This window comes from Monomorium pharaonis, chromosome 5, assembly GCF_013373865.1.
Source record: "Monomorium pharaonis isolate MP-MQ-018 chromosome 5, ASM1337386v2, whole genome shotgun sequence".
Taxonomy (NCBI): Eukaryota; Metazoa; Arthropoda; class Insecta; order Hymenoptera; family Formicidae; genus Monomorium; species Monomorium pharaonis.
Genome location: NC_050471.1, coordinates 25,985,137 through 26,006,734, shown reverse-complemented (window position 1 = coordinate 26,006,734; position 21,598 = coordinate 25,985,137). Strand labels below are relative to the sequence as shown.

The 21,598-nt window shown below is 33.9% G+C and overlaps 2 protein-coding genes across 3 annotated transcripts; one reads left to right on the top strand and one right to left on the bottom strand.

Moving 5' to 3' along the window:
- The first annotated feature begins 1,868 nt into the window (after positions 1-1,868).
- Positions 1,869-21,043, top strand: LOC105830707 (calponin homology domain-containing protein DDB_G0272472). 2 transcript variants are annotated; one of them, XM_012670214.3, is made up of 6 exons: positions 1,869-2,091; positions 4,043-4,090; positions 14,858-15,213; positions 15,651-15,791; positions 16,399-16,539; positions 18,464-21,043. In XM_012670214.3, exons 2-6 carry the CDS (start codon positions 4,054-4,056, stop codon positions 18,575-18,577), a joined length of 789 nt encoding a protein of 262 aa, XP_012525668.1. In that variant the 5' UTR covers positions 1,869-2,091; positions 4,043-4,053; the 3' UTR covers positions 18,578-21,043. The 2 variants fall into 2 exon arrangements, with proteins under 2 accessions (XP_012525668.1, XP_012525667.1); XM_012670213.3 differs by lacking the exons at positions 1,869-2,091; positions 4,043-4,090 and adding exons at positions 9,096-9,370; positions 12,236-12,325 and having other exon boundaries at positions 18,464-21,012.
- LOC105830709 lies at positions 4,410-8,926 on the bottom strand. The gene is made up of 3 exons (XM_012670215.3): positions 8,696-8,926; positions 7,595-7,695; positions 4,410-5,194 (listed from the first exon to the last, which is right to left on the bottom strand). The coding sequence occupies exons 2-3, from the start codon at positions 7,636-7,638 to the stop codon at positions 4,855-4,857; spliced, it is 384 nt and encodes a 127-aa protein (XP_012525669.1). The 5' UTR covers positions 7,639-7,695; positions 8,696-8,926; the 3' UTR covers positions 4,410-4,854.
- Positions 21,044-21,598: the final 555 nt, after the last annotated feature.

Here is a 21,598-nt window from a genome sequence, read left to right as displayed (position 1 = left end):
ATATATGAACAGAAGTGACATTTATTGCGTTATAATAAAATTATTGCGTTAAAATATGTATATAGTATGTGCAAAGAAAGTTAATAATACCTTATCATGACACTTATGGATATATGCCAAATGCATTTTTTATTCTAATAAAATTTTTATGTTTAAATTTATACGTCAAGACACTGAAAAGCGGTGTTAGCAGCTCTTTTACGTTCTAATACAAAGTCGTTTTAGTTGAATCTATTGTTTCATGACAAAAAACCTAGAATTTTTATTTTAACATAATTCAACATTTACAAAAAAAAAAATTTAAATTCTAAAACAACTCCCTAGCAGTAATTAAATACAAATTTGGATTGATTTTTGCAATCAATTTTCTAACAAATTCTCTTATACATTTCTGCTGGTATTCCACATATTATTTATAATAGGTATTTTGCAAAATATTTTTGGCATTGATGACATTTAAACCCGTTTGCATTAGTGTAGATTAATTTTAAGTTTAAGTTATTTTCTATCTAATTCTAAGAATTATAGAAGCTATTCAGGTACTTTTGTGTTCTGCGTTTTATTATAACAACGATGACTGTCCGAGTCTTCCATCTTAGCACGTAAAAAACGTGTGATAAATCTTATCTCAAACGTACGAAGCTCCTGATAATCATCTAAATGCGCAATAACAAATGCCACGTGTAAATAGGAGTCACGCAAACCGTCATAAAAGCCGTTCAAAGAATTGATCGAGAATGACGGAAGGTGGAAATCACAGTAAATCGCGCCACTTTCGACGTAGGCGCAGAGATAAAAGACAACAATGTCGGGTTCCCGACGGAACCAGTCGCGAACGTACCGTCCATATTTGGGACTCGCTTTTTTCACGACAAAGCACGGCGCGACTGCATAACGGTCACGACGTCCCACACACTCTTCTTTGAAGGATGTAGCTATATATGATTCATCTGCAATGACTTTTTTTAAGAGCATCGGGAAACAATGCGTGTTTGCGACCCATTGATATGCGCCGAAAGAATCAAGCACGCGATTCTTTTCAGCGTCATAAAAAAAAAGGATTAAAACTTGCATAACGGTACAGATTTAAAAAAAAAAACAAAGGTTAGAAATTAAAGAATGATAATTATATAAACGGTAATTATAATATTTTGGAGAAGTGTTTTCTTTAATTTTGTCAGTATTTAAATATTTAAATATATACTGTTTATTAACTTTGTTGAGAAATTGTTAATTGCATGTATTCAAGGCTGATTTATTTCAATTATAATATTTCGGAAGAAAAGAAGAGAAAAACTAATGATGACAAAATAAATTCGTGATTTTAAATAAAAACAATATTACTAGGATTACAAAATTAATAACTAAAAAGATATATGCCGGAGATCATAAATTTTAAAATTATTGTTGATATTTAATTGATTATAATTAAAATGTTTAATTGACATTTAAATTTGAGTGATAACACGGCGTAAAAAAAATCTGCAATAAATTAATTTACTTTTCACTTTTTATAATTATAACGAAACAAAGGGGCTTCTTCGAGAATGGAAGCAAAGCAAAGAAAATAGGACAAATGAACCGAGCGTCATGTGTAACCGGCGCGAGCAGGCCGGAAAGTTAATCGGGAAACGATCTCGTGAGTGTACGTATACATATACACACGGCCATACGCAGCCGGCAACGTTCGACAATTCAAACGGGCCAATGAGCGCGACGTGGCGCCACCGGTCGACCAATGGGCCGGTCGCGCTGGCAATCGCTCGTCCAACCTCGCCGACGTTCGGCCGTTCTCGGCGACTCGAATCACTCGAATGCCGCACAAAGACGCTGCGCGATAAAAGCGGTGTACGAAGCGACCGGTTTGGTATAGTATACACACACGGCGACGTGGTTGCTCCTGTCCCGTCACGTCGGCGTCGGCGTCGTTGCATCTGCGCGCGTACGAACTCGAGTTTACGAAAGTATTCGGGATTCGTGTGAATCGAGACGAGAAAAAGCAGCCCGTCGTCGAGCGAGTGCGTCGTTGGGAGCAGAGAGAGAGAGAATTCTTCCTCCGCGAGGGAAAGATAAAGTGAGAAGGAGAGTGAGGTAAATATCCTTCCCTTCGCCCTTTTGCGACGCGAACAAAGAGACGCCGCCGACCTTCGCGCCACATTTGTTGTCGTATCGGCTCGTCTCTTCGGAGACTTGATCGAGGGGCATGTTTTTGTGATTGTCCGGTTGTCCCGTCGTCGATCTCGGGCTGCGTTCGAGACGACGGGTTCTTGTGGTGCGTGATCGTTATTGCTCTTCGATTTACGTGAGTAACGTCAGGCGATGTGACTGTTGTCAATGGATTTTGAGCGATGATGACAGGAAGTTATGGCGGAACGTTTATAAATAAAAGTGTTAGGCCTTTGTTTAATTTCATTGTGATATCAATTTGATTATACACCGAGCTGATGTGGAACTCGTTAGTTTTGCGAGTGTGTCTTCGGTTTGTAAATGCGCAGTAATTTTCCATTACGTTTTATGTGCTTTGATTAACTCTCTGACATATTTGCAGAAGACAAAGGCATATGCAGGGTGTTTCAAATATCGTTTGCCTGTTTTTGTTTTGTAATTAGTTTATTATTAGTTTATTTCTTAACAAAATGACAAATTGATACTATAATCGTGTATGAAAATATTTAATATTCACACTTAACTGTTTATTATAACTAATTGTATAACAGTGATTCACATTTAAAAGAAATTTTTTTAAGATAGGATTTATTTCAATGCTTAATTTAGTTGTAAAGTAGATATTCTTTAACAAAGAAGCAGATTTGTATAAGTAGTTAATAATGGCCACTAGATGTCGCCATATAAACCAATCTCAACCGTTTTATATTGGAATAAGATGACATTAGTTAACTAATTATTATTTATTTTATTGAAAATTAAAAGGTTAAATTTGAAGCTCTTGTCGCACTAACTAGACATTTTACAAGTTTGATTCAATACTATAAACGCGATTGAACAAAGATATCCAGTGCATTTCTTTTCTTTGAGATACATATATACTACGAACACCTGGCTAAATAGTGGTCTACACTCTCCCCTTAAAAAAAGTTTAGCATGAGAATGGGCATCTGCTATGCCTTTTATCCAGGACGTTAGTTCAGGAGTTGAGTTTTAATTTCAATTAGTTTTTAATACATTTTATTTTTAGTACACATTAACATTATTGATTTTTTCTCTATGTGTGTATGTTAAAGATTTTATTGTAAAAACATTGTAAAAAAGTACATTCTCATAAAAATATTTCTTTACAAACTTTATATAAACTTAATTTACATACAAAATATTTAATTTATTTGGCGGTCTTTATTGTAATTATTTTGTTATCTAGAGTAATTTATAGAAATTATGTCATTATGTCATTACGTTTTTGTTTAATATAAATAGTACTTTTTAAAAATTAACTTTTAATTTAATTTTGATTAATGTAATTTTAACACAACTTTTAACTGAATTTGTTTCTTGTTTGTGCAATTTTTAACTTAATAAAATTAATCTTATAAGTCATATTATTTTTAACTTTATTTAGTTAAAAATATATGAATTTATTCAATCTTGCTTACACATGCATATCATTCAGAACAAATATATAAAGACATAAATTATAGTCTTACATTATTTAAAAAAATTTAATTAACATGAATAATTTAGGAAAGCAAATCGATATTATCACTTTTTATTAAGATAATTTCCTTTTTATTCAAGAATGTCATAATAAGTCTTTTTTTTGCTAAATGTTCTGTAGATCCTTTTATAATTTTCACCTATTTTCTTTTATTTCAAATCCTTAGTGGACTTATTTTAAGCTATCATGCAGTTAAAAAGGATAGATATCACGACGATGCCAGGATCCTATTTGTAGTGAATAGAAAGAATAGGTGGAACTGATGTGATAAGACATGCTCATTCTATATTTGTACATTCCCTTGAACATCCGATGTATTTATTGTTTATTAAGTTTATTTGAACGTTTATTTATGGAGTATTTTTGTTGCAGAGAATAACGTCATGGCCACCGCAGCGGAATCACCCGTTTCCAAAGAATGTGAGTAACAATCTTCAGAAATATGTGAAATGATATTTATTAAATGATTGGTACATATTTAACGAACACTGATTAGAGTGAAATAATCACTTAAACATATGATTTTGCATCATGAATTATTAGAAAACAAAGCTATTTTCAAGAGAACCAGTTTATTCGGTCAAATTGATTTTTGATTATGACTAGTTAATTTTACTTAAATCAATAATGGAAATGTCTGATTTTAAATGGCACAAATATGTTTGATTAAGGAAAATATGAAAATATTTTGAGGCAAAGTTTTAGGGTTTCAAGGGAATAAAGTCAGTTTTTGAAAAAATTGATTGTTTAAAGTCTTATTTTTTCAAAGATTATTTTACATGGAATGTGATATAATTTCTTTAGTTATTCTGCATATGAAAATATGTAGAATTATTGAGAAATCAGTAGTTTACGAAAGAGATTGCATATATTTTAATATATTTTGATATGAAATATAGGATATCTCGCAATTATTTATTTTTCAATCATTACTTTGTATAGCTTGTATACTTTTACAGAATAATAAGAGGAATCGATCGATGTAAAGAAAACATTTAGTTCTTTAAAAAAAAAGAACAAAAAAAAAAGATGTAATTGCAAAGTGTTAGTCAAAAGCATACGTGGAACATTGTTTCGAATTGTTCGCACTTTTTTGTGAACTGAATTGAGACATATTCGTCTTTGCTTGGGACGCGTGCGAGGTTTGCGTGTCCCTTGGACGATATCGGACAATTGTTCGGCAATTAGGGAGTAGGAGGACCGGGGCGACCGGACGGTTCGGCGCCGAAGTACGCACACCCTAAACGCCGCGGAGACCGGCGGGCGGCATACGGATAAGAGGTCAGAGTCCTCGGACCTCGATGGTCGCGTCCTCGTGGCTGGCGAGCGAGAATGAACGCTGCGGAGGAAGAAGTTGCCTGCATCGGACGGCTGACGACTATGGTGGTGCACAGCGGCGACCCGTCGCCTCCGTGGCTCTCAACTTGGGGTCGCCAGTTTGCGACCGCGAGTGATAGCGTGACTTGAAAAGGCAGATGAGGACACTTGACTCTTACATATGTTCCCTTCGCACACAAGAGCAAGCTGAAATGAGTTTAATCATATTTTTTCAAAGATCATTTTTTAAATGGAATAACAAGATTTCCTTAGTTATTCTGCATGTGAAAGTATTCTGCATATTAAAGCAGAGAGTTATCGAGAAATCAGTAATTTACTAAAGAGATTTTATGTACTTTATTCTAACATATTTTATTGTAAAATATAAGATTTCTCATGAACTATTTATTAAATTTAAAACAAATCGAACAACGTAAGAAACAAATATGATTACGTTTCTGAAAATGTTTTGGTTTTGGAATAATAATAATTTCTCTTGCTGATTTACTGGAAAAAAAAATCGGGTTGCATAAATTGAAAATCTTGTAGATTCAGTGTGTCTATTGAAAGATAAAATCTTTTGAATTAGAAAGTTTTTAAAATTATCAGTTGAGTATAATTAATGTCTTCCTGCTAAATATATTTGTACTAGAATTCTTGATAATGATATTACACTTATTTAGTTAAGTCAGTATAACTTTTTAGTGATAGAAACTTCTGAATGAATATAACCAGAAGTTTTATTGATCCAACCGAAGAATGTCAAATCTTTATACTTTAAGGATATCTGTTAAATGTTTTATAATATGCCATATGCTGTAAAATATTAAGTCTAATTATCTTGTCTATTAATATTAATGATAATTTTGTTTATTTAATATTATTCCGCCACAATTTCACCATTTTTTACACACATTTTTATACCTAAATAACAGATTTAAAAAAAACAGATAAAATAGAATCAACATTTTGTTGCAATTTTTTGATTTGATTTGTTATCAGCAGTCCAGTAAATCTTTTCAATTTAAACACAAATTTTGATGAATACATTTTACGAAATCACTGGTAAAAGTTTTTACGTCTAATAATTTTCCTTAAAAAATTTCACTATTCGATGAATTTATAGAAAAGAAACTTTTAATATTGTTCTGTGTCCGGATAACTAGTTTCCAAATAATCGTTTTTAAATTAAACACTTTTAACATTTAATTTGACAAGAGGCGTGGAGAGAAGAAATTATTGAACGGGACTTTCGATGCATGAAATGAGAATCTCATCTTTGGCGTAAGTTTTTATTGGGAAGAAATGGAGGGATAACGCGATGATAAACTTGATTTTTTTTCTTCGATCTTTCCGTTCTCTTTTTCTCGTTATCACCGTTGTTTGGATCTAATTAAATCGTAACGATTGAGTCCGGTTCCATTACATGGAGCTTACCACATCGAGATTTCCCGGGCGTTTGCAACTACGTCTTTTTGTGGTCGCACTTAAAACTTTAGTACCAATTTTTGTTGCCAAACAAGATCAGCTACAAAAGTTACTTTAAAAGCGGACTTTATTTTTCTGTTATGTAATGTCGAAGATAAAGAAAATAGTGATGTTGGAAGAATTCTAAACAAGAAACAAGGCAAAATTTTGAGAAAAGTAGACTCTTAAAACTTTTGTTTAAATCTTTTTAAAAATCTTAGTCTTGAATCTCCAATACATCTTCGATATATTTTGCTCAACGGTATTCCAGTTTCTTTAAGCCTTCCAAAAAAGTATGATTTCTCGAACTCTGTAAAATAGGCATTTGTTTCAGTGATGATCTTCTTTGTGATGCAATTCTTTTTCTAGCGAGCCATTTCTTTGAAAAGAGAAAGAAATCGCAGGGAGCCAATATGGAGAATGGGATGAATGAAGGAGCAGTTTGTAGCGCAGTTTGATCGAATTTGGCCGTAGCAATTGCAGACGAGTGAACTGAATTGTCGTGTAGAACACAAACTTATCCGCTTCCGAACTCTGTTAGCTTTACAATTTGACTGATCTACTTGAAACCTTAGTGTGTATACCTACAAAGAATGGCTTGTATATGTTAACGGTTTAGAGTTGTGTATAATATTTCGACTATTTTTTGTGAAGTATTTTTAAGATGGCTTATGACCTGATTTTAGACTTTGTATTATTTTGAATTTTTGTCTTGTGTGCAAGACAATTAACGGATAAGAACTGAATATTTGTCCTTCATTTGTTCCTCTACTAAATCCGCGGCTACGATCGTCATGTATCATGAAAATTTCATTTCTCATTGATTTCCACGGGTAAAACCGACTCGCCACTCTCGTCAGTATCTCGCTGGCTGCGTCATAGCGACTGGCTATGCGAGTTCCAGCAAAACACCATTCGATCGTTCGTTCAATGGAAAACTTTACACAAAGCGCGATCATTACGTACCCCATATTTCCCAGTCGTTGTTCTCCCCTTGTTGAATCTTAGGAATAACAGTTCGAATTTGACTTTAAAGAGATAAATTTAGAGAGGAATATACCTGTGATCTTTGATGTTGAAAAAAATGAGATCCCCAGTGTTCCAGAATCTTAGAATAATTATAATAGATATAATACATACTTGTATAATAGATCCAAACTTTGAGTCTGTGACACACTACGCATTGCAGATGCGGATCAGATCCGTGTTGTGAATCATTGAATGTGGACTCTCCGTCCACACTGTAAATTTACAAAAAATTGAGTATATACCTTTTGTTTCTAAGAGTACGACTGAATATATGAATTTTTATAAAGTCCAAGCGAAGAATATATTCATAAATGACAGATATCAATCATAGTAAATGACCAAATTTTGATATTCATTAGCGTAATAATAAATTGCGTATCGCAAAATTAAAGGCTCATCTATTCTGAGATTCGCAATCGGGATCTTTGGCTTTATCCGATTGATTAACTAATAATACGTGTTTGCAATGAATATATCACAAGTTTTGAATCTATTTTATTTGTATTGTAATATTCTAGATATCTAGGATTCTTAATTCAATATCGAAGGTCTTAAGGATTTCGAGGTGTCGAAATATTCAGCGATTTAACATGTTAATTGAAGATATGGGAAGCTTGTAAGACTGTGAAATCAATTCGAATTCTTTTCAGTATTTTGCGAAGTTTCGTGTTAATCACGCCCTTTCTCCAAGCAGATTTTTTTCGTTGATTGTTTTCGGAAATTGAAGCCGGTCCTTCATTAGAATGGCGACGGCCGATCGGATGATTCTGGAGAGCAGTACGATGGAACGAGGGGGGGGGGGGGGAGAGAAAGAAAGAGGGAGAGAGAGGAGCAGAACGGGAGATAGACAGATGGTGTTTTACGCTTGCACATAGGTTTCCGCACACGTGCTTAGCGACCGGCTCCGAATTGTACCGAGTGTCCAAAAAAATCAAGGATCTTTAAATAGTCAAATCTTTCGAGAATGTGTAGAATTTCCGGAGAACAAAGAACTCTTAACATCCCTAAGAGATCTTGAGAATCTGGAATTCTCGACGTCTAAGCGCGCCGGGTTTTTCTGGGAACTATTCACGGGAGTCGCGGGAGTACTTTGAAATCTTAGCTTCCAAATATTTGATTTTTGAGAAGAATACAATCTTCAAGAAAGAATATATCCGTGACGAAGCAACCTTAAAGAGAATCCCAATGTTCGAAGCTCACAAAATATCTAACCTTCAACTACTCCTAATTAAAGTTTCCCTTCTGCCACTCTGGCCATTCTTCCGTTTGACGTTTTTTCCCCCCATCCTTCTGCGCATCTATTAAACTCTCTCTCTGTCATAACACGGCCTTCTCGTGGGACACCCCGTATAGCCAATAAGCCACCCCCTCCGACGGTTGCTCTAGTAGTAGTGGCGATCGTAGGTTGGAGTTTGCTAGCTGGAAGGGTGGCTTGTCATCGGGTAGGCTGTTGGTTGCGTGGCACGGGGGGAAGACGAAGACCAGAGGAGGAGGAGGAGGAGGAGGAAAAAGAAGAGGAAGAGGAGGAGGAGGAGGAGGAGGAGGGTGGTCGAATATTGAGCGACGCCGGGCGTCGCGGCGCAGTGTGCGGGCCAGTCGCCCTCCAGCCACCGCCCCAGTTACGACCTGAGCGACATTTCCGGCGTGCCTAACTCTTCTCTATTCTGGTCTCATCCTCTTCTCGTCCTTCCAGCCACTCGCGTTTCAGTCTCGCGTGCCCGATCCCGTCGTCGAGATCACCTGTCCCGAAATCCGCGAGACTCACCCTCCGCGTGAAACAAACCCCCACGTACGAAAAAAAAAACGACAACATGCTGATCGGTCTCGTACGCGACTCGGTGCTCCAGTGCTTCTGTCATAGCTGCAAGGCCCCGCTGGGTGTCGTAGGTGAGTGAGTCGCGCGAGGCCCACTATTCCCTAATCTATCCCCTCATCGAGGTCTTCCTTCCGGTTCTCCGATTTGCTGTAAAGATTGGTTGCCAAGGCGCTTTTAATCCTTGGTCTGAAGTCTTGCTTGAAGATAATGTCTTATGTTGAAGATAATGTTCGTGACTTCGGATAATCAAATTTCTCAATGATTTTAAAAATACATCAATCTTTTGGAAGCGCGTGAGAAATGTAGAATTTACATTTTTGAATTTACAAAGGTTTTAGGGCCTTGAAGCAGCGAAACGTCAGAATTTGCGACAGAGATTTCGACACTTTTGTCACTGATTTGTCATAGAGTTTTAGGGGTGGAGCTGCTCCTATAGAATCCTTGATCTTTGCGATGATTTTTAAATTGTTTAAAAACTTTGCGAATATACAAGTTTTTTATTTCTGAAGAATTCTTCGAAAAGTGGTTTTATGGCAATCGTCTCAAGTCGGAGCCAATCTTTTCACAGCAATTATTGGGTAATTGATTTTTCTCTGTACAAAATTGGCAATTCTTGTAAAATAATTTGTCGGTCTTTTGAAATTATCTACTTATGTAGGTAAAGTATAGTAACTATTCTTTACCGAGCAATTGTAAAGTAATTTAACATTTATCGAGCCAAACTTGATCAGATGCCTTTTGTGTTATTTACAGAATAAGGTGCTGAACTGCAATTGCTTTTCAGAGACAGCGCCTTAATTCAAATTCTTTATAATTTTTTTGAAGTTTAAAATTTATTATAAATTATGATAAGTATTACTTGTTTTTGGCTTTTAACTTTCTAAATTTAAGTAGCATTGATTTGTTTGATTGTATGAATTCTTTTTAGACGTTGCCTTTCTATATTTCTTAGAATAGAAACTTTAAGATATCTTTTTTCACGGTTACTTTAAGTTTTTGTAATTAAAAAGTAAAATTGCGAATCGGAAACCGGAAGGAAAAAAATGTGGTCTCTAAGCACCCGTTACCGGACATATTTTCAAGAAAGTTTTCTAACAAATCACCCAATTTTATCTTTCCTGATCCTTTCCTGCTAGAAAGCAACTCAGAATGGAAGTGCCAAGTGTTTGGAAATAAATGCGACCATTTGCTATTAGAAAATCGTACACTGATCGGATTTATTAAATTGCGCAATTCTGATAAGTCTTTAATTATGTATTTTACAAATTCTCTTTGTTTTAATGATAATTAATATTTTTTTTTATTTTCAGTTATATACTTATTTTTTGTCATCTTTTAATGTTTTATACGTATCATGAATTTTTTATTATTCGTTTTTCCTCGTTTATTTAACATTTTTTGTTAAACGTTCTGATAAAATAATTATTTCACATAGTTCATTTTATTATTCAATTTCGACTGCGTGTGTAATTTTTGAGCGATACGTAATTCGCATAGAGGGGTTTAAGAATTTTATATATTAATTTTTCTGACCAAGCAATCACGTTTTTTTTTCCGTGCCCTCCGCACGCGAAGAGCACTGTCCTTTACCGCAGTATACGACGGTCGACATCACGGTTGTATCGTGACATTATCCTGGGCCACCTGCAGTTCGATCAATTTCTCAGACCGTCCGCGAATCGATACTCACGGTCCACCATTTTTCTCTACGGGGTGTCGCAAAACTTTGCCAGCTCGTGAAAATTATTCTTTGTCGGCACGTCCAACTTCTAAAAAAGTAACTTGCGAATAAAATTATGTCTCTGAAAAATGCCGGCTCTACAGCCTCGAGAAAAGAGACTTGGGACATGAATACGTTACATACTTGAAGTAAATTATTGAGTAAACCGTTTGCATTAATATACAAAGTATTTTATAAAAAAAATTATTTTTTCCACATTTCGGCTTGCAATTTTGTCAAATTTAAAATTACGTTTGATCCAACAATTTAATCGGATGTAAGACATTCTTATCCTATGGACATCACACACAAAAGAAAGTTAATATTTCTATTTAACGCACGAGTTAATATTGCAATTGGTACATTTTTTATAATTTTTATTTACGATAATATCTTTTGTTTAGATTAATTATATTATTTATTAATAATATAAACAGACTTGCGATGAGATACAAAGCAACAAAATTTTCTTTTCATAATTACTTTATTTTTGAAGGACAATTATGAGCAGAGTCCTTCAACGCGATGACGTGGCTTATACTAATATGTAATAACTTCGTCAATCGATCTTTTAACTGCTCTTATAATGCCTAATACCGCGAGTTTTGCCATGCCGGTACGCACGTGTTCGCCGAAATGATCAGGGTGCGGTCCAACATGGCTACGCGAAACGGTCGCATCGATTTCCCGATAATTAACCCATTGGGACACCAATCGATCTCTCAGCTAGACAATGACATGCATGATGCTAATTTCACTCCCTTTATAGCTTCTTTGTTTCCGTTGGGATACCTATGCATTGATTGAAACTTGAGCGTTTCTAATTTTTATGTCTCGCGAAATACGACGTCCGTAGATGGATCTCTTCCATTTTTATGATTATTACGTAATAAAACCTCCATAAATTTCACGCGATCAATATTTATGACGAAAATAAAAGGTGAAGGAGCAAGCAAAATCGATGCTTTTTACTGCTGTATTTGTGGTATTTTCAATTACTGTAAATCTGTTACGACTTAATAGTTTTTATAATATATATTTAGAATTATTGCGTTTTTTTATTCGAACAATACAGTCTGATAATTGCATAATGATAAACGAGAGAAATGGTGTCTCCCAATGGGTCAAAGCATAATTCTACCAAGCCCTTCCTTCTCTCTCGTTAATCTCTCTTGAAAACGCTTCGAGTGTTTTGATCGTGTCTGAATTTCCGAAGCGGGACAGAGGAGAAATAATGCGCCGTTTAAGAAGCCGAGCGGCAAAGGCAAGCCGCGGACCAAGCAGCCGAAAAAGGTGAAGTTCATCAGTGAGTATTCGGTGATTAAGTGAGCTTTGGATGGACATTAAACATGTTGAGACGCACTTGAAACTGTTCGATCGAATCGTATTAGGTCTTTAAAATCCTAGGATTTTCTTGCAAGAAAAACGTTCCAGAGAATTGTGAATAATTCCGACATAGATAGGAAATTTGATAGGAAAAAGTGATCAGCAATTTCAAGACATTTGATAGAATAGCAATTTTAAGATGGATATTTGGCAAAAATTTAAACAGCTGAGAGATAAAACTATTCTGATTTTTATTAACAGTATTATGTGAATTTTATGTCTATATATACATATATAATATTGATAATAAAAATCATTTTAGTCTTTTTATTTTGTAAACTTAAACACAATAGAAATATATTTTATTATACTTATATATTTTTGGTTTATCCAATTTTATTTTATAGTTCACTCTTTCATTACGTATCTGAACTCTACTTATTTTACATTTATTTTTGATTATGTTACATTAATTATTACAAAATATAAAATTATAAAAACTGCTACAATATCTAATCGAAGAAACACTAGTTTACATATTCAATGTTTTATTTTTAGATTTGCTTAAGAACTATTATTTAAAAACAGTGATATACTAGTATTGATGACCTTTCTCTATGTATATATGTAATCTATTAACGTTTATTAATTGAGAAATCGATTTCAAATTCATGGAAAGATTAATTCTTAAAAAAAAGATTTTTCTGGGAAATTTTGTAAATTTTTTAAATTGCGTTAGTGATTTCATTTGATTGATGATACAAGAAATTGATACGTCAGGAAACGCATTATCTTCTTCCTTTTTGCTGAGTCCTGAACGATTTTATCTGAGTAATTATTGCATTATGCACCTGCGTCGTCGTATAATTTTATTCGAAAATTCCTGCGCCCGAGAATTATGAGGGAGCACCTTTGCTGTGTTAAAGATCGGTGGTGCAATGCCCTCGGCGAGAGTGGTCGCGCCAATGTGTCGCCGTTGAATTATAAATCGAAAACGGGGAGCATTTGCAAACTCGTATTGTGCCGTACTACATGAAGATGTATGGCTATAACGATAACTTTTCATAGTAATGAACATAGTAGTCTAATACGCTGTCTCATTCCTCTATATATGTAGAAGAAAATCGAATAAACATTAAGAACGTGAAATCAAAACTTTTTATTTGATTATTAAATGATATAAAATAAAATAATCTTAATCATTAATGGTTCGATTAAATGTCCGTTCGAAACGTCAATAATTTATCGTTCTCACATAATGAAAGGTAAGGCGGAAGGAAGAGGAAACGACAATATAACGGATTACGGAGATTCACTTTTCGCAATTAAATAATTATTAGAATTCCCGAAAATGCTATAGCAGGAAAATTATACGACACGATATGATGTACGGTAATTACGGCTGGCAATGGTGGGGATGTATGTACACGGCGCGAGATGAGAGAGAGAGAGAGAGAGAGAGAGAAAGAAAGAGAGGTGGAGGAGACGGTGAAGGTGCGTGCGACGACGCTAGACGTCGCGGCGCCTACGGCCGATCGTTCCCTCTTGATCGATCTCTCCTTGCCGCGCCGCTCTCGTGCCTCTGAGTCATGCTTCCGCAACTAGCCGGCCGGCGCCGGAAATCGTGGAAATCGCGAATCACACCCGGGGCTATTGCGCTGAGACGCAATATTGGCGTCGCGACGTGGCGTCGGTATTCGATAGACGAGAGTCAATCATTCGCAGATTGAGTACGTAGTATCGATATCTACAAGCAGTATCTCCTGACTATCTCAAAATGAAAAGTGAAATAATCGATCTAGGATATCTAGAGCACTCCGAGATGCTTTGATCTTACAGTACGATTATTAATGTTTAACTTGAAAAATTTTGTTTACATGGCAGAGGAAGTTTTTCCCACGAGATAAAATAAAAATACATTTTTGTAAATATATGTATTATTATTCATTATTTTGTAATTAAATATTAATGTTAGAATATAAAATCTTCTTTAAAGAGTTTAATTATCTTAAACATATATTAAACATTATTGAAATTAAAGTAAACAGTAAAATATCTATTTTTATTTCAATTTATTATAATAATTATCTAAAGAGAGCACACAATATTGTTTTGATAACAATTTAGTAGTATTAAAAGATTCTAATTTTTTGTTTGAAGATGTTATTTTTTATTTCATATTCTCTTAATTCAATGAAAATTATTGAACAATAAAAACATATTTTTCTTGAAACTATATATCAAAAATTAATAAATTTTTTAAAGAAGATTTTATATTCTTGCTTTCATATGAGACAGTGATTGTTGAATTGAGACTAATTTTTTTCTGTGTATATAATGGCATTATAATGAAAATCTAATAATAAAATAAACTTTTAATACAGCAGAGGTCTAATGATATCTAACTATTGATTATTGTTTCACTGAAAATATACTGCCATTATTTTTTGATGCAAAAGTTCATTATGTTGCCTTGAACACTCGTTACATTGCACCAATGGAAACTTTACAGCGACCGAGATTCGATGCCAGGAAAAGTCCAAGGGTGGATTGTGCTATGAGGTGATCCTGGCGCAGCCGACGGTGCCTAAGAGAGCGCCTTCGCCGCCGCAATCGAGCCCGACGCAGCAGGCCGCGATCGAGGACAAGCTCAAGGCCGCCGAAGAGCGAAGACTGTCGATCGAGGCGCACAAGCTCGCCGCCCTCGCCGCTAAGCTCAGCAAGATCGAGGAAGCGTCCCGCAAGAAGGATGAGCTCAGCGCGGCCTTTATCACCGCCACCCGCGAGTCCTTGGACGCGAAGATGAACAACACGGAAGAGAAGCGAGAGGCCCACATCGCCGAGCTGAAGAACAAGCTGAAGGAGCATGTGAGTACAGAAAATTGGAGCATTAATTTTGATATTTGCTTTTTTAATTGATTAAATTGGTTAGTCGCTATTTATTAAACTGCGTTTAATAAATGTAATTTTTCTATGTTATTATGGGTAAATTTTAAGTAAATTTTAGAAAAGACGGAAAAAAATTTAATTTAAATATAATTGTGAGTAAAATTAATTTTAAAACGATAAAATAAATAACTTTAGACCTTTACATTTCACTTTGGAATTTGACAGTAAAAGACAATCATATAATGAGGGAGGGGGGGGGGCGGAGAGGAAGAACTCAAATGGTACGCCTTAGAAACTAATGACAAATCTGACTCTTTATTTAAAATCGCAAATTTATTTAGTATCGCAAATTGCATAATGCTCCATTGCATAACGTCTAGATGATTTGTAATATTAAACTTCACTTTTTGTTGTAGTTGGAGAGTGTTGAAAAGACTCGCCTGAGTCTTGAGCAACAAACTGAGGAAGTGCGATGTGCCGTTGAGGAGAAATTAAAGACTGCCGCGGCTCAACGTGACGAAAATATCAAGAGGATGCTGGATCGTCTCAAGGAACATGTTAGTATAATAAAAAATTGAAAATCAACATTTGCTATAAACATGAAGGTTAAATAGATAAATAGAAATAAAAAGATAGGTCAGAATTTATTCTATAAAAAATTAAAAATTTTTTTATTTATAATTATATAATACATAATATTTTTTTATTCACATAAAATCCATTATATTTGAAGAGATTTAAAATGTGAGGCAGTAATGAAACGCTTTTAAATTCTTTGAAGCATGGTGTCATACTTGTAACACTTTTTAAAAATAAAAAGTCATTTCTATCATTCTGATTTTTTTGCAACTCTATATCAAGTAGGATTTTGGATCACTGAATCTAAAGTCAAGATTTAAAATCAAATTTAAAATAACCAAGTCTACTTGTTATGTTTTTAAATGTGTAATCAACGATTCCAAAAATTCTTGTATATAATGTTTAAGAAATTTATATATAATGAAAAATTTATACTTTAAAGGGTTCGCGTTTGCAACTATCGTCGTTTTTTTCTTTCTACAAGGCTGCTGCTTTGTTTTGCATATTTTAACAGGCAAACCATATAGCTAGATAATAGATCCAGCAAGAATAGACATAAGTTATTGATTCGCGGCCTGTTTGCAGGAAGAGCAGGTCGCTCGCGTACGTCAAGGTATGACAGAGCGTGTTCAGCAGTTGGAGTCCCAAATTCAAGGCAAGTTGGAGCAGGCACGTGAACGTCGCGAGTCCATCGAGCGCGAGCAGAAGGAAAAGCTACGCAATCATGTAAGTTTCCAATCAAATAGCTCTCGGAGTTGATGTGGTAGCTTTGGTAGTAAATCGGTCTTTATGAAGTTGTTACGAAACTTCGTTGTTTAGATTTAAAAAAAATGAAATGAATTAGTTTGTATTGCAAAGCTATAGAACTGCGACATTTTTTATTTAGTTGATGTTTTTGAGATTTCTAGAAAAATTGAAAATTAGTTTGAGAATCTGCATAATCAAAGTTTCAAAAAATTTTTAAAGTTCATTTTTAAAAAATAAGAAATAAATATAAAATTAATTTTAAAAGAATTTTAAATTAAAATAATTCTAAAACTTAAATTATCAAATTTCTAATTTTCAATTTTTAAATAAATGTCTATATTTAATAAACCAACAAATGATAGAATAATTACAAAAAGCAGGAGACGAAGAATTACATAACAATTAATATCTTCAACCAAAGCATTGTATTCGCGTGCTTTTGAGGAAAAGGAAGAAAAGTAAAAAAGACCGAACCGGGTAGTTGGGTTTGCCCCTCGAGGTTTAGCTGCGTAAGAAAATACTAGTCGAACGTAGGCGTTTGTGTAATTAGTAGTTTAGAACACGGTGAAGTGAAAGTGCGTTAAATGGCGGCACGAGAGTTCCTGATGAAAAAGTGCGAGTTCGACAAGAGGATGTTGACCGCGAAGATGAATCGGTAGCGGGAGATTAAACATTACGTGCAAGCGATCCGCATCTACCATATAATTTCGCCCCCACACGCACTCTTAAGTACAGTCAGGCTCCCGTTAGACAATTTGTTGTACATACAATAAATTTGGCAAATTAATGCTCGTGATAAAAAAATCGTTATTTTTAAATTATTAAAATAATAAAAAATTTTATTATTTATATTTATTATTGTTTTCAATATTAAATATAGTCCATTATGAAAGCAAAAAAGTATTCGGCATAAATTAAAAATTTCATGTTATTGTGACGATATAGAAACTTTAGAAATTGAAAAAAATATTAATTATTTATATCAATGATATAAATAATACATTTGGTTTCTTAACGGTAAAAATTAAAAAAAACTAGAGATTGAGTTATAAAGATTGGACTGTTTAAAGTTAATACAAATTATTTCTTTGTTACATTATTTTTATCGTGATATTTTAAATGAAATTCAATTAAACATTAATAAACAAACGACAAAAATAAGAAAAGTAATTTTCTTTGTATTTATATTTGTATATTTGATCTCACATTTTTATATTTTATTTATAGTATATAAATGTGTATAAATATGTAAATTATGTACATTTATTTATAATTTATACAAATGTGTATACATTTTATTTACAATATATAAATAGCGAAATTTTACAGTATCGACTAATTAAAATTAGTATGATAAATTGTAATGTTCGGGGATTGCATTAAATTATGCATCAGTTATTTTTTCCTGTTATGCTTTCTCCCCTTCTACTGTTGCGACAAATAGCTTGTTATATTTTATATAGGACAAAAACGTCAATAGTCGCGTTTGTAAAAGGAATGTTGTCGTACTTTTGCTGGATTACATTACAGTCTTTGTTTCATAGTTATCTTTCTTTTAGTACATGTAGCCTCGTTCGTGATTGTTTTGCATACAGGGTGTGCCGAAGAAGGCTTATATATCGATGCCAAAATTTTATATAGTCATGTCACGTAATTTATGTGGAAGCTTACCAATAATTTTAAACTTTGTTGTTTGCATTAGTAAAGTGTCAATCAAATTGAAGATTTAATAATTTCGTAAAATATCAAAATTCAATATTTAAAAACTTTCTTGACGCATCATGTTTAAGCTACTCATCAACTTGTTAGAGAGTACGGCATTTTTTTATCCTTATCTTCACTAAGATGAACTTCAGAGAAACATCTTAATTCTAATTCTGTAAATCCTTTTCTGTTTTTATAGGAGAGGCGCGCCGAGATTGTGAGACAGAATAAGAAGGAACGCCAGGACGTTATTCCGTCGGCTTCGCCGAATCCGATTTTGCCGGTGGAGAACGAAACCGCCAGTTCTGGCTAAGTGTCCGGCGCTCTTTTTAAGGTCGCTTGAACATCCTGCAAAGCTCCGTTTCGCTTTGTGCCATTATTTTCTGACTCAAAGTATAACAGGAGATTGATCGCCGTGCATTAGCAGTATCTGCATTTCGAGCAAGAGAGGTAGGAAGGAGCTGAATCGTTTCTCCTTGCGGTTTCTGTCGCACGGACAATACTGCCTTCATCACACGTTCTTATCTCGACAATGTTCCGCATCGAAAGAACGCACGGTTTCCTGAATTTTGGAGAAAAAGAGCAAGGACAGTTAACGATTCTTAAGGAGGTTGCTGCGAAAGTTTGACTTCGAGATAGAGAGAGATGCATACGAGATAAAGAGAGATAGAGAGAGGGGAGGGGGGAGCTTTAGGTGCTAAGTTATAGGGCACAAGGACCTGAAAATAAAGTTCTATAATTTGAAAAGTGTAAGAATTTAAAGAATTATTATTACAAGATTGAAATATTTAAAGATTTAGAAGAGTTCAGAGATTTTCAAAATCCAAGAACTTTCTTCTATTTTTTTATTCATCAAAAATGTAGAAATTAGAATCTACAATACTGCGATATCGATATATCCAAGACTAAAGTATCAAGAATCTTTAGAAATTAGAAAACTTTTTACAAGAATATTATAAGAACGTATGCAAGATCTAAAAACTTTCGCAGCAACTTAAACAAGAGACATGTTCCAGAGAAATATGCATTTTTTACATAATAAATATAGTTAAAATTGATTTTAAAGTACATTTGAGAGATTTAATTCTGGCCTTTGTTAATCACAAAATACAATGTGCTAGAAATTTTTATTTTCTATTTTAATTGATTAATGACAAATATATCCAAGGAAAGAAAAAAAAGAAACCAAATAGAAAAACATAAGGTGCTCTTCTCCAATCTCTTTTATATGAGTTTTTTTGTGTGTTGAACAATTAAATGCAGCTTTTTATTGTTTTACTCATGTACGTATTGTCTTCAATCTTCTCAATGAAAAAAATAAGGGGAAAAGATCTATACAATGACTAACGATCGATTAATCATGATTATTGGCTGATTGTTTTGAATCACAGCACAATATGTCATTTTTTGAGGGAAGGAAGAAGATTCGATTTGATAGATTAACAAATTATTACAAATTACTATCGCTACAACTTAGGTACTAAGTGATGCGACTGCAGCTTTGTATGCGTATGCACACGCAAGAGGATATGTGTGCGCGCGCGATGTGTGTGCTGATATGTTAAGCACACCCATGATTATATATATAAATATTATATACATATAATTATAATGATATATTAATGATAATAATAACAATAATGATAATAGTGCTTTATACTAGGCTTGAAATATTTGAGAAAAACATTTTGTACTCATTGTAATATTATGCGCTAACCAAAATGAGAGTAACACTCACACTGAAAAATGTAGTCTAACGAAATATGATAATGTGACGCTTCTGTGATGACTTTAATTATTTGTCAAAATGTGTAACGTCTAAGTGCGGACATGAGAGAGCGATAGAGCAAGGGTGAATGAGTGTGCGAAAAAAAATATAGGAAGAGAAGACAGGATGGAAGTCATTTTGTTTTTTCAAGTTAGCACGGTTGTCGTGATCAGAGGAAATTTGTTTGCATCGAGAATCTAAAATATACGGCGTACAATGTAATCTTGTTAGGATTCCAATCCTGACCCACGAAGTATAACGTCTGTTAAAATCGCTGGTTTATATGCTTGCAGAGAAAAAAATATAATGAACGAAAAAGTTAAGAAAGAGGATCATTGCGATATTTTCTAACACGATGTCAAGATTTTCTAAAACGAGCTTTGAAGCTTAAGTAGTTTCAGAACGTTTTGAGGTTTAAGTGATCTTCGAAACGTTTTGAAATTAATAGAAATAGAATGTAATTAAATACGTATAAACAATTCTGCTTTTTCTAAACAAGAAACTAGGGTTTAATAAGAGCTTTAGAAAAAAAAAGAAAAGTGAAACACTTTGAAGTTCTAAAAGTTGACGTGATGAGACACAGAAGCTTTTCGAAATATCTGAAATACTCTTTGAATAAAAAAAAAGATACATTAAGAAACTTGAGCCTTAATATGTGCTTCAAAGATTGGAACACAATTCACAACTATAGTCATTCTTATCAGCTTTTATCTCCTAATCCGGATCGGCGATTCCCACACAGCTTGCTTTCTAAGCTCTCGTAAAAATCCTTAAGTTATCTACACCATCTTCAGAATTTGAGACTTGAAAAAATTTTTAGGTTCAAGATTCTATGAAGACTAACACATTGATTACCACATCATCGTGATAAATAATTAGATTAGCTTACTATTTTTTTTATTACGCTTATTACATTTCGTATGTACTTTCATTAGTTTTTGTAATAATTCACGAATAATAGATTTTATCTTTTATTTCGACCTCTTGTTGTATTCTTGGGAACGTCTAGCCATATATTATACGTTGTCGGTACGCATTTAGTCCTGAAGTCTACGAACTCCTAGATGTTAAAAAAAAAGAAAATTTTTAAATGAAAATTTTAGAAACGGCACTTTTGAATAATTTCTATATAAGTACATTTTGAGAATTTCATTAAAATCTTCCTATTAATTAGATGAATTTACAGTATCCCTTTTCTTTTCAGTAAATTTTATTATACATACATAGATTAAAGCGCTGCCTGTAGTCCGATTAAATACTACATACTTTGCTTTATATGAACTAAAATTAATTGGCTTCGATATTCTATTTATCCATCACATTTATGATTACACTTAAAAATAATTAATTCAGTTAACGACTCGAATAAGTGGGCTAAACGTGCGTTTTTTTCCAAGACGTAAGGAAGCCTCACCGAACGCCTAATTGCACAAATACTAATTTAAGTGTGGAAGTGGTGAGTGGGAGAGAGAAAGAGAGAAAACAAGATGGTGAAAGGGTGAGCGACGAGAAATTTCCAGCGTACTTTCAGGAGAGTCGAGGAGAAATTTATCTTGTCGTATCGCG